The 13,845-nt window shown below is 40.5% G+C and overlaps 1 protein-coding gene across 1 annotated transcript in view; it reads right to left on the bottom strand.

Annotated features, from left to right (window-relative positions):
- The window catches only part of NOSTRIN (nitric oxide synthase trafficking), a 59,364-nt gene extending 46,185 nt beyond the window's left edge, over positions 1-13,179 (bottom strand). Inside the window, exons 1-2 of the mRNA XM_063112397.1 lie at positions 13,099-13,179; positions 3,643-3,728 (exon numbers count right to left, since the gene is read on the bottom strand). Coding sequence (XP_062968467.1) covers positions 3,643-3,728; positions 13,099-13,125 — 113 coding nt within the window. The 5' untranslated portion in view covers positions 13,126-13,179. The remainder of the gene's footprint in view (positions 1-3,642; positions 3,729-13,098) is intronic.
- Positions 13,180-13,845: the final 666 nt, after the last annotated feature.

The raw sequence follows: 13,845 nt of genomic DNA, 5'->3' as shown, positions 1-13,845 counted from the left end.
GGAAATGTAAACCTCCAAAGGTAGTAAAGACCTTGTTCTAATAATGTAGGTAATGGGGGGGAAAAAACAACAAAAACCCCTTAACTATCTTTTATTTATTTACTCATTCAATCTACAAATATTTACTGAGTGCATTTTATGTGGCAGGCCCCGCCAATTCAAAGCTCCATGTGCTCACTATATCTTTCCTTACACTGGCTACTGGATTTGCCTTCATGATTTTCTGTCTTAACTCTCATTGGATATGCCTACTATTTGTGTTCCAACAGTACATGTTGAGCATTCCCAATCTGAAAATCCAGAATCCAAAATGCTCCAAAATCTGAACCTTTTTGGGTACCAGAGTGACACCACAAGTGGAAAATTCTACACCTGACCTCATGTGACAGATTGCAGTCAAAATGCAGTCAAAACTTTGCTTCATGCACAAAATAATTAAAAATATTGTATAAAATTATCTTCAGGCTATGTGTATAAGGTGTACAAAAATATACCTTTATTTGAATACAAATAAATTTCGTGTTTAGACTTGGGTTCCATCTGCAAGATATCTCACTGTGTATATGCAAATATTCCAAAATCTGAAAAAGTCTGAAATCTGAAACACTTCTGGTACCAAGCGTTTCAGATAAAGGACACTCAACCTGTATCATTTTACTTCTCTTATGGGGTTTCCTGTTACTTGTCTATAAGTATCCGCCTACTTTCTTTTAAAGAGTACTAGCTTTCCAGGTGTTTTTCTAATACAAGAGAACTGTATCACTGATTCATATGTAATAAGACCACCCATTTAAGAGGAAAATAAGCCCTGGGCTCATTTCTGGATAGCTGGTGGGAATCAGCCTTTTAGCTCATGTATGTCTAGGGAAATAATTTCTGAATTCACAGAATGGGCAGAGTGAAGGTGAATGTAGTACTAGCAATGCTGTAGCCATCCCTTCTTGTTGGTGTGGTGATTATGTTGACTCAGTTCAAACACAGCAGGAAGAGGTATGACCTCAGAATCATATCACTTCTGTGAAAGAGAAATGATCCAACCCTGGGAAGTGAAGAGGCCTCTGTCTTTGCCAGCTGACATAGGAATACAGTCTAAAAATAAACAATGTGCCACGTATTCATAGATTAATAGTGTTTGTAACCATTAGAAAACAGTTCTCCCCAAATACCATTTCCCTTAGTGTGGACAAACATCTTTCAGGTTGACTCCATGATCAAAAAACTGAGCAAGGGGAGGAAACCTGAAAGCTCCAGTATGATGATGTTGGAGTGAGCAGGACTGAAGCCATGTTGGGACCTGAAACCACCTGGGCTCTGGTGGCAGGGCAGGGGAGGCTGATGGTGGTGATTTAAAAAGGACGGTCTACACGGCTGAGAAGCTAATTAGTACTTTGCAAGGCTAACAGCTCTTCCTTTGAGACTTAAAGAGTTTTGAGAAATGATCAAGGCCAAACGAATGGAACCTGACCTTGGGCACCAGCCAAGTCCACTGGAGCAAATCAAAATATTGCAGGATCCTGAGATAACAGCGAAGATGAGAACAGAAACCAGATGAGGCCTTGGCGAGACCTTGTACCTGACCCATAGACACTGACCCCTCATAACTCACATCTCCTTCTCTTCTGCTTTTCACCTCCCATATTCCATTCCCTCAACCCCTCCTTTAAAAACTCCTCAGTAAATCTAAATCATTGAGATGGGATAGCCTACCATCTCCTTCAGCTGAATACATCTGCTTTTCTAACACCAACCATTTGCCTTCTGAGTCTTTTTTTCTTTCCCTCTCAAGGAGGCAGGCAGAAGGATCTGAGTTCGGTAACAATGAGATACTGCAAATGTACATTTATTGGCAATCAATAGAAAGCAAGTCAAAAATGGCATCTTGGCTAAGGGGAGATGATTTCATTGTACAAGATTAGCTTGACAGAATGTTTAGGAAAGCATCTATCGCATAAACAACCCAGTATCTAGCATAATTTATTTAGTTTAGGTAAAATATTAGATCTATTTTTTGTATTTATGCTATGCAGTTTTTATCCAGAGATGTGCTTGTAATTTTGCTAATCAATAGCACTTTAGATTTTCAAACTCTAAATTCTGCTCCGTAAGGAGGTAAAATCTAGAAGGAAGATATCTTTAGGTACCCAAGTGTTTTCTCCTCACTGGGCTTGTTTTGCCCATTAATAGGTACAGGGCAGATGGCAGCCCTTGGAAAGTGGCTTCAAGGGAGACATAGATGAGAGATGAAGGCCTTGACTGTATAAAGAAAGTAGCCATGTCTGTGGAGATAGGGGATAATCTGGACAAGGGAACAACAATAAAGCAATTTTCCTATAGACACTTCACAAATTTTTTTCAGCTCACCATTGAGTCTGTTCACAGCAGGTGTCACTTATATCTGCCTTCCGTCTTCAGAGCTTTCTACTAGGCACTAACTTTGAACACTTAAACACCAAATAATCAAGGCCCAGATGACTGCACCCCACATCACATACATGGTTAATCCGTGTACAGATTCTCCCTTATCTGCAAGAGGGAGATGCTTTCTAATCTAGGTAATGGGTTGAATTTTTAGAATAGTTAACTGTTCTTATTTTAAATAATTTCCTTTAAAACTGATAAATGAATATTTTCTTATAGAAGAAATTCCCTCCCAGATGGCTCCTCTCCCTTTTCTCTTTCATGGAATCAAAGCAATTTGGCTGTTAGGATAAAAGTAACATCATATTAAAAAATTTTGCTTTTGACTTCATTTGATAAATTGGTTTTTTTTCTTTATAAGAGCCTGTTTGAGCTCCTCCATATCTTTCTTTGGCCTCATTCATTTGTCCTGATAAAACTAATCTTGACCTATTATGATCTTGACCTATCATGCAGGATGCAATCGACCCATGGCACCTTTATTCTTATGGCACACATACAATATTTTAAATTTGAAATAGTTTACCTTAAAAGAACGAACAATCTCTTCTGAAGGTCTTTTTAGAGTTGTTTAGTACAGAGCTCTCTAGAGGTAGGGAAAAGGGCTAAAAGGCTCTGTATGACCCAATTCAGTCGTTGGGTTCTCTAATTTTAAGCAGGGATTTTTTTAACTTTCTAGACTGAGTTAAATGTGCTCATTTCAGCCCAGTGAACAGCTTTACACATGATCCCACCTAGGATTAAGAGATGACACTGAAAATGATGACTTTTCATCCATCCATTCATTCCTTCATCATTCACCAAGAGAATCAAAAGGCTAGTCTGTAGGAGCTCAGCATACAATGATGAATAAGACAGCCTTTGCCGCTGTAGGGGAGATAGAAATGTAAACTAATAATTGCCATGAGTGTGAAAAGTACTACAATGAGCATATACATCAGATATAACAGGGGGCCCCCACACGGGTGATAAACCTAGTCAGGAATCAGAAGAGACCTGATTGAGCCTTCGCAAGCAGAATTACTTCCTGTCGTGCCTTGATTTTTATAGTACCTAATTGATAAATGTACAATAGAGGAGAATCACTCTTCCAACCAAACTCTCAAGCACCAAAATATAACCCCGTGTTCTGGAAAGTAAGACAGCTTGTAATCACTCCTCCAGTCGTGTTGCTTGCTCCAACTAACAAGCAAGAAATGTTCATTGCAAATGTGCATTTTGTACCTTTGCTGAAGAACAGATATGATCTGCTTGCAGAAATTATCTCCATTTTGAGAAAACTCCTTTAGGTTCTTGTATACTTTATTGTACTGAAAAAAAAAAAAAAAAAAAAAAAACAACGGATGAGCAGGAGGATTGTGAGCACTTCCAAAGATAGAGCACCTATAAATTCAGAATGCTGCTGTAATGATGACTTTTATTGTAAATGATCTTGCATTTGCAGGGATGCACACCTTTTGGATGAGTTCTCAAAATAAAGATTAAGTCTCTTCTGTCTGGATGTGAAAGATCGGGAGAACTTTTCAAAAATAAAGCTGGTCTATCTGCTTCTCCGCTAGGCCAAATGCAAACAATTCAGCAGTGGAGTACATTTGGAGTCTGGTTGCCTAAAACCCCTATTGTTCCCAGGATGGTCAAAAGTACATTCTGCAGAACACTATGTGTCGATTTTGTGCCCTCCCCACCCCCACACATATAAACTCCAAAATAATATTCCTGGGGGTTCATGACAAACCATGAACTATTAAAGTGAGAGACTTCTTGGCTGAAATATGAAAAGGTAAGTGAATAACTTAATAAAATGTTGTCCTGGTCCCCTCTATGTCTCATTTAACTTTAGTAATAATGTTATAATAATGAGTTGAACATTTTGGTTTAACCAAACTTTTATAAATTTATAATTAAACCTTTATAAATTTATTTATGTATGAATTTAGCCTGCAGACATAAGAATTTCAAGTAAAAGGTTTTGCTACTTGATTTAGAACTCTACAACATCATTCTGAAAATTGTATTTGTAAATGTAGACATTGATGGCAATAGACTGTAAGTGCTCAAACAGAGAAGGTAAATGTCAGGTGATTCTGCAGCTTTTTTCTGACAGAGCAGGTGAATTGGATGATGGAACATCCCAAACACCCTCTCTCCTAGTTTCCACCTGGGAGGTACAACAGCAGATTGCATTTTTCAAAATGAGATTTTACAGAAAAGGACCCAAATTCTGTGTGGAGTGACTGCCGTGCCATGACTCTTTGTTCATGCAATAAGCCAGCCTCTTCCAGTGCTTAAATGTCTCCAGCATTCAGCTGAGCACCATACTGAGAAGGAAAAAGGGAAGGAAACTCACATTTACTGAGTGCCTCTTATGCAGCAGGCACATTCACAAACACGAACACCCTCAGGGTTGACAGCACCTTTCAGTTGGTACAGTGCTAGCAGAGTATCCAACAAGGACATAGGGCCACAGAGGAGGAAGGACCTAGAGAAATGACCAGATCCAGGCTCCTACTTTTGGGATGGAACAAACCAATACCCAGGTGTAGTGCTTATGCTAATATTGGAATCTTGCCGATGTCGCCAATTGTTTAGCTCTTTTACCCGCCCGTTATCCTGCCAACTGGGCCAACTGTCGAACTCTTTTACCTGCCTGTAATCCTGCCGACTGGGCCGATTGTTGAGCTAGGGCTGGATCTGGAGCTCACAGACCCCTCAAGCCCATTGCCCAGACTGGGTCACAAACCCTTCACACGCCAGGCTGGGTCACCATACCCCATCACATGCAGATCTATAAGCTAGGTAAATGGCAAAAAGTTCCTTAGAGCCATAGGTTTGAGAGCATAGTCATCCAGCGCAGCAGCCTGAGGCACTAGACGCCAGCCAGGCCGCTGAACTGCGCATGTGCATTAACTCCACCCACACACAACTTATTTACAAAGAATGCGCTGCACCACCCCCAACCCGACCTAAGGTGCAAGGAGGCCTGATTAAATTATTCTACTTTCCCAACACCAGGATATAGGAACTGTCCTACAGATAGTAAAACCTATTGTCTTTATGTGATAGTTTAACTTTCCTCTGCATTTAACACAGAAAGCTGTGATAGGATTTGGCAGACACACAGTAGTAGTAAATTGCTTCATTGACACAAGGAGAGTAGTGAGGGTGCAAAGTTTTTACAAGGAAATCATTAGCTCCTTGCACAATCAGGTGCCTACAGGCACCAGCCAGGCACCTGGATGAGTGAAGAGCAGGGTGGGGACCACGAGCTGGAGAGGCAGCTGCCTGACCCACTCTGGCCCATCACTACCACATGGGAATGTGGCCCAGGACAGCCAGATCTCCCAGTTGGTTCAAAAAAGCTGAAATCAGGATTTGCATCTGAAATATGATTTTTTAAAAAAATTGTAGTCAACAATTTCCAAACTAAAAAACTCTCTGCAGCGTAAGCAAAACACACCTGTTGTGAGGCTTCAGTTTGTAGCCTCTGTCATGATAAGGAAAAGATTCTCCTCTGCGAGTTGTAAGAGTAAAATCACCATTTGCCAACCAAGCTTTCTAATTTTTATTTCCAATGAAACTAATTTGGCATCTATGAATTATATAATACCATTAAGGCCTCCTTCCTCCCCTTTCAAGTACACTGGGAAAGTCTTGGTGAGAATTTTAAAACTGTGAGAAGTCCTGCTGTAAAACTAGTTTAGTTTCTTTGCTTACTCCTATGTAATCTAAACATTTTTATTAAATTCCTCCCTAAGACTTTTATTTTCTTCTTATAACACCTCACAGCATCCCACAAAACACACCTCAGTGTCATGAGAAGAAAATACACAAATGTTTAGCAGAGTACAAGCCCCGGAATAAAGTCATTTCTCAGCCTCCTCCCCTTAGGTGTACAGCCATGTGACTAAATGCTGTCCAACGACACGTGGGCGAAAGTTTCGTGGCGTTTCAGTGAAGGTCTCTTCTTCCTCTTTCCTGCCTCCTGGACTTGGAAACGATGGCCACTGTCATAAAGTGGTATTGAGGTTGGATATCATGTGCTAAGATCACAGAGCAGAAAGAGCCTGTGTCCCTGGTGGCTGTGGAAGCCACACACCAGCCTCAGCTCTACTTTTGGACTTATTCTACGTGCGAGAGAAATACAAGGATGTTTTTAAAGTCATTTTTAGGGGCTTTTCTAATATGCAGCTGAATATAGTGCTAACTCATACACAGTCTTTTTAACTTTTTGAGTTAAATTTTAAAACATCTTTATGGTTTATAAAACAGTAATGATACAGAACATAATAATGGTACACATTCTGTACTCACTACCTAAGCTATAGAGATACTAACACTCTGCTCTCTTTAAACAACTATTTTTTCTTTTTCATAATTCCTTTGGCTATTCTTGGGCACTTATTCTTCCACGTGAACATTTATCTAATTACAATTTTAAAAAAAATCCCTGATGGAATTCTAATTGGAATTGCATAACACACACATATATATATACCAATTTGAGGAAATTGACTTTTTTATGGTATTTAGACTTTCCATCCAAGGACACAGTCAGGCCTTTCATTTGTTCAGACCTTATTTTATGTTCAATAAAATTTTATGATTTTCTTTCTATGTCCTGTGGCTTTTTTATTTGATTTGTTTAGAATTATCTCACAGTTTTAGGCTGTGTATTTTTATGTATTGTCCTATTTGCTTCTCTCTCCAGCCCATTGCAAGGCAAAAATGAAGACCCAACAGAGAAACCACAGGGCCACATGCAAGAGAGAGAGAAAGATTTGGACACATGCTTGCAGAGGGAGTTTTTCTGCTCTCAGACATTATGTAAGGCTGGGTCTGGGAACGGGAGAAGACAAAGCAGAGATGGATTGGAGGGTTTGGAGCCTTCAGAGTGCGAGTGAGGAAAGGAAGCTCCCATCAGGAGAACCAAGAGTAGAAAGAGGGGACTGTGAGATGAAATGTCCCAAGGGGAGGGCCCCCACCAGCTCACCCCCCCCTAAGAACAGTCTGCTCACAACAGTCCTGGGGAGAGAATGGAGGAGTTTGGACACTACGTGTGAGGATGAGGGCATGTAGGGAAAACTTTGTGCAAATGAGTCAAACCTGCTGAGAATTTTTCTATGTGCTGGGGCTGCAGGGGCTGCTGCAGTTCCCAAACTCATCAAGCCATCACAACTCTCTAAGACACTTTTTTATATATTGTCTCCAAGGAACTAGTTTCAGGAGGCCAGACTGTTCTAAAAGTTTGGAAACCAGTGATTGAAAACTCAAGTGCCTGCAGTGGCAGTGGTGGAGCCCGAGTGTCTCCCCAAAGGCACTTACACTCAACTTTTTAAAGCAAGGGGCTGCTCTAACAAAGCACGGTTGATGGCTGCAATTGACCCTTGGGCTGCCAGTTCGAGAATTTGGAACATGATCTTCCGTCATTTAATAGACTAGTACTTCCTAACTTTTTTTCACATCATGGCACACCAGAAAATATCTGTACTTAAACAGTATGGTAAATGGACAAAATTGTTCCAAGTGGAGGCAACTGGCCCATGGCTCTGCCCCCCTAGCCACATTCTACCATTCAAGGGCTGAGGAGATTTGTATCTCAGATACACCTGTAATCCATTCCCCAAACTCCAGTATGACTAGGCACACACAAGTCGGGACACTCTGGAAGCTCTGCAATACATTACATTGTTGTTAACCTAATGATCAGCTGAGAGAGGGATGTTCTGCTTGTAACAGCAATGAAGAGAATCTTTATCCTTGACCCTGTCTACCATGTGCTGGAGACTCCCCAACAAATTCTGATCCAGATTGAGATAAAGGTGACATCAATAAGCAAAAGAGTTGCTAAGAATAGTTCCATTATCTCAGCATAACCCTTTGTTTACAGTGATTCTGTACCTTTCATCATGTACCATTGTTACCGAGTGGCATATCCAGGTTCTTAGTCCATGAAAAAAGAATTTTTCATGGCACTGGCGAAAGGAAAGGAAGCGACGGACAGAGAAACATGTTAGGGCTTTATTACCAAACGTACATGCCAAGGAAGTGCACAGGCATTTCTACCAGAGAGAGAAGCACATGCCCCTGACTTTCTCCATCCTCTCTGTCCCACGTGCAAACTCCTGACGGCTGACCTCTGCCCTTCCTGTCCTTCCTGGTGCACAGGCTCTGGCTAATCCAGTCCGAATATTTATGAGCAGCCTCCCTGGGACGTGTCCCTACTCTGTCCTGCCTCACTATCTACTCAGACTTGAAGACAAAAACTGTGAAAAGCAGGTTTACATAAATGCCAAAGCAGACCCCAGAGACCATCTAGTCCAGCATGTGCACATGTGTGCGTGAGATCAGAAAATCTTGTACCATATCTACTTTGAGGGAGTGAAATCTCTTGACTGCGGGTTTGTTTCCCCTGCTCCTGTCCCACCCCACTCCCATCTACCAGAAAGGACTCTCAAGAGGTTCTATGGAACAGTTTGGAAACCACTAAAGTCCAACCTCCTTATTTACAGTTAAAGCTCAAAGAGCTGAAGACAACCTCATTAGTTAGGGACAGAACTGTGATGAGAAATGTTAGGTAAGCCAATCAACTAGAGACTCCTTTAGAAACAAATACATTTATAAATGGCTAATCAGTATAATCACACTAAGTTTACTCTGAGTGATAGTGACCTTTAAGTGTTAGGAGCAGTACAGATGGCTTCTTAATGTCTCAACTGGCACAAAAGGAAGGATTTACGATGGTCAAAGTCAGGGGAAGGCGAATGTTTGGTGTTCTTTTCCTATCTGTTGAGCTTTTGAATAGCCCAGCCCCTACCAAATATTCATTCCAGGAAAGAATCTACTATTGATTTTACATCTCCATATGAATTTATATTATCATGCTGCTTCTCCCTGGGATTATTAATGACTAGAAAAAAATGAACGTTTTTTTCCCCCCTGGTAAATGGATTTCAGGCTGGTGATGAAATATTTGGGAGATTTCTGAGTCCCTTAAAAAAAAAAAAAATCCTTCATATAGACAACTGGTCTACACAGACATTCCCATTCAGCCATTAGCAAAATGTTTTTGCCCAGCACTTGTAAGTAAATTCACTTGCATAAATGCTGCCATTACAAAAAAACCCTCAGATCAAAGCACTGCCCCTCTAATTAGGGGATGACCTGTATTTGTTAGCCATCTGTGTAATATTTGGAATGTCCCTGGCAGGCTGTCATGGATTATGAGATACAGAACATTAAAGGGCATAGTCTGCTCCATCCTCTCCTCCTCTTACTTTACAGATGAGGAAACAGAGGCCCGAGAAGTGTGGAAAGGCGTGCTACGTATCTTACTGATGCACACTGGGGACGCTACAGGGCACACGACGTGCATGTCAGACTCGGCCTGCTCCATCCACCTCTGCAGTGAATCAGAATCCCTCAGGAGGCATGCACCATTACACAAGCATCTTCTGAGTTGGTGCCAGTCACCATCTGGTGACCCAGGCTGAGCTGCCAAAATGGAGAGCCCAGGTTGTCATCTGAACCAGGTTACCAACCTGAGGAGGAGCAGCCTGGGGCTGTTTCAACAGCTGACATGAGGGAAGGTGCTGACTGTGTGGAGCCCAGGAGGCTTGCTTTGACAGGCCTCTACCTAGATATTCTATATGTGCGTAAAATGCAAAAACTTGGTTATAGCTTGTTACTTGCCCTTGATTTCTATGGCAATGTTTCACACAAAGGTGCTACTTCTATTTTTTTTTTTTTTAATAATAGGATTATTTCCTTTGGGGATAATTTGGTCCTATTGCCTTGCATATGGATTTGAAGATGATTTCCCTTGGCCTATTTTTAGGTTTAGAAGCTAAGCTCACAGGCATCAAGGTATCAAGGCCCAGAGCCAATTCTTTTTCTTTTCAAAAACAGGACTTTTAAAAACCTTCTTCAAATAAGTTCTGACACTCTTGAGATTTGTTAAAAGCCCTGCACAGCCTTTAGGCAATCTTTGTACTACCCTGGTGACAATAATTTGAACACAGATGCTGACCCAGCTCTTTGAGGTTGAAGGGCCCACCTATCAGCCTATTATGCCCATTGGAGCATGACCTTAAAGAGGTTTTTAAAATTTTTTTGTTCTATGGGCACCTTTAGTAGCCTGGTAAAACCCATTTTACTCAGAATAATATTTTCAAATGCAAAAATAAAATAACATAAAATTATAAAAGAAACTAATTCTATTGATATGTAAGAGAGTACTTCAAAAAGTTTGTGGAAAAATAGAATTAAAAGATAATACAAATCTTTTGATGGACTTTTTGAAGTACTCTTGTATATAGATTATATATGTAAAATATATTATACACATACATTTTAGATATATAAAAATATATTTTTTACATTGTGATATTATGTGTGCTCTTTTAGTAATATAATAAATAACAAGTCATAAGAATTACCAAAATTTCTAAGTCAGGCTGAGTGTAAACAATATTTCTAGATATCTGCAACAACTGTAAAATTAAAATATCTGTGATTTTTATCGGTCACAAAATCACAGACACTGCTATTCTACAGTCACAGTACTGTAGTATTGAGGTTTGTTGCCAACAGTCAGAATTGAAAGAAATACTAAACTTCAGTTGGAAATTAGTACAGAGATGTTTTGCCCATCGAAGTTCATGTCACCCACTAAGTTCCATACATGGATCCGTTGGTGTGGACCAGGTTAAGAACTGCAGCTAAGTTAAGACTTTATGAATTGTTTTCTGTACAACCCGAGGCACTCATGGAATAGGACATTTTACAGGTGATTAAAGCTTTGGGTTCTTTTATAAAACTACTAAGTGTTTCAAGAAGCATTCATTTGCAATCCATTCCTTTGTTTTAGGATGTTCCTGAACTGTGCCTTCATTTTTACCCAGCATTGTTCCCCAAGTACAAGCTAGGACTGTACCAGGAAATCAACTTGAACACTTGATGAAGATGAAACAATCGCAAATAAATAAATATTCTGAAACTTTAGAGGGTTTAGAAACCCAAGTTGAAGGGATATCCGCCTCTGCTTGACTCCCGGATAACTTTGGTGGCAATGGGCCCATAGAGATGAACTTCAGAGTTGTGGACAAGGACAGGAGTCCTCTGGGCAATGGCTCAGCATAGGACAAAGAACTATTCAGCATGCCAGGGTGTGGGGCTGTCAAGTGACACAGAAGTGTAGTGATGGCTTGTCTTGGGACTGCTTAAAACATTTCTCAATGGTCCTGACCTAAAAACTGACTCTGCTGCCTGCAAAAGGGTGTTAGGCTTTCAGCAGCTTTTCCTTTCTTATTTTTTAAAAAATTTATTTTATTTTTTATCTTAATTGAACCTTGCCTCAGTTTTCCTCTCTGACTGTTGCACTCTTCCCTTGGTCTTGACTTTCTCCTTCGGTTACTGTTAGTGCCAAATTCTTGCCTCCACTGCCCACCCCTCTCCCTCTCTACTACTCCTATACAAAAACATCATCAAGGTATCAATGTTGAGACAGGAGAGGGTTTAACAGCTTGGTAAGGGAGCAAACCCAAGGAGAGAACAATAAATAAACAAATAAGTAAAAGATAAAAGACTTTAAAGAAAAAGTTATCATCATTACCAATGGAGAGAAGATTGAGATTGAGGTAACTAAAGGGAAAAAGTTTTACTGTTAAAATCTATATACAACCATATGGTTGGAATTTGTTTTTACATTAAGTACATATTGTTTTTGCATTTAAAAAAGTAAAATCAGATAGAGCTGGCTACTATGTCGTTTTAATATTACTAGCCATTTATGAGTTTATCTTATGTACCTCATCTTGTTCTTGGACTCATTTGTGGAATAGCACTGTAGTTCCATCTTTTCTGAGCATGTGCTTTCCTTATGCATTGAATAAACAAGTAATAAAAAGTAATCTTCCACTGATCTTTTTCTTTATGGCTTTATTACAGCTTCCACTTATCTGCCTCTCCACAGATTCTTTTTAAATAAAATGTATGAAGAATGACTGCAATCCCTTGCTCCTGATGTCACCAATTTTAGCTTTTCAGCACCATTTATTGGAATAATACATTGACAACCCTTGATTATTTTACTTCCATGAGGTTGCTAACAGCCTCACAAGTCTTTGGAATTTTGACCAATCCTCTATTTCTGGTAATACTCCCAAGACTGGAACAAGCTTGCTGGTAAAGCAGTCTGAGAACCACCACAGATTGGACCAAGTGCAGCGTCTGTCCCTTGTGCAGGACTTGGAATCCTTGACCCTAAACGATATGGGAAAATACGCAAAAATCTTCCTCCCTGACTTAATTCTCAAGCCAAAGATTGGCTGCAGACATTCTGTGTTTTTGTATCCACTGCACACATGATGTTGGGACCACTGGTATATGCCTTAAGAATGTTTTCTAAACAGACACCATTTAGATCCAAATATGCTATATTCACTCAAACTTTTTCCAAGAATATGAGAAGGAAAGATGACAATTACCTGCCCTGTCATTTTTTAAAAAAGGGTCTGTTTAAATTGAACCAAAGAAAAACCACAGAATTTTGTACCACAGCCAATATACATATTTGGTTTCTGAGAGTCTCAAATTTCTTAAGTTAAAAATCCATGAATATATAAATCTACCTTCCACCCTCCCTCTCACACACAGGCACACAAACCCCATGGAGCTACTCACCGAACAAGCTGCCAGTGGGTCCCTCATGTTGCAACGTTTTTGCTTTTGTCTTTCTACCTATGCTCGAGCATTCTGGACGCTACGATCAAGGTTGGGTGTGTCCTGGACTTCCGGGATTCAAAGGGCCTAGAGTACGTCAGTCCCTGTCAGACATGCCAAGGAGGAAGTCCCAGCCTGGACTTTCATCCCGTTTGTTTTTTGAAAAAGCAAAGAACTGCTCTGGGTCAAGAGAGTCAGTGTGAGGTGGTGAGAGTGACTTCTGTAAATACTCAGAGGGCAGGATACTCAGTCCTTCATGGCCTTGAGAGAAGGCCCAGAAGCTGCAAAATGTCCCTGATAATTCTGGCGCTCAGTATGATGGCAGAGGGACTCATATTCTGTCAGCTGGCTGTATTAGTCATGTTTTTTTATTTTTTGCATTTTGTGATGCTCTGACATTTTGGGATCTTGCGGCCTGGGTAGGGGCTACCTCTCTAAGGGTTAGCTAATTCCCAGAGATAGCAAACAACTTGCCTGTAAGCATACCTTTGATATGCAAAGCAACCAATCCAGAGCCCAAACCCCCAAGTGCCTCCTTTATCTAACTCTCATACACCAAGCCAATATCCCCCCTGCCCTAGATCACCCCAGAGCCAGGTACTGAGCAACAACAGACCACCCTTATAGAACTATAGCTATAGCTAGAAACTGTCCAGAAACAGCTACCAGGAAGCAGGGCATTCACTAACCGCCTCTCCGGGCCTAACT

This window comes from Cynocephalus volans, chromosome 1, assembly GCF_027409185.1.
Source record: "Cynocephalus volans isolate mCynVol1 chromosome 1, mCynVol1.pri, whole genome shotgun sequence".
NCBI classification, from domain to species: domain Eukaryota; kingdom Metazoa; phylum Chordata; class Mammalia; order Dermoptera; family Cynocephalidae; genus Cynocephalus; species Cynocephalus volans.
This window is presented reverse-complemented; position numbering and strand designations above follow the sequence as displayed.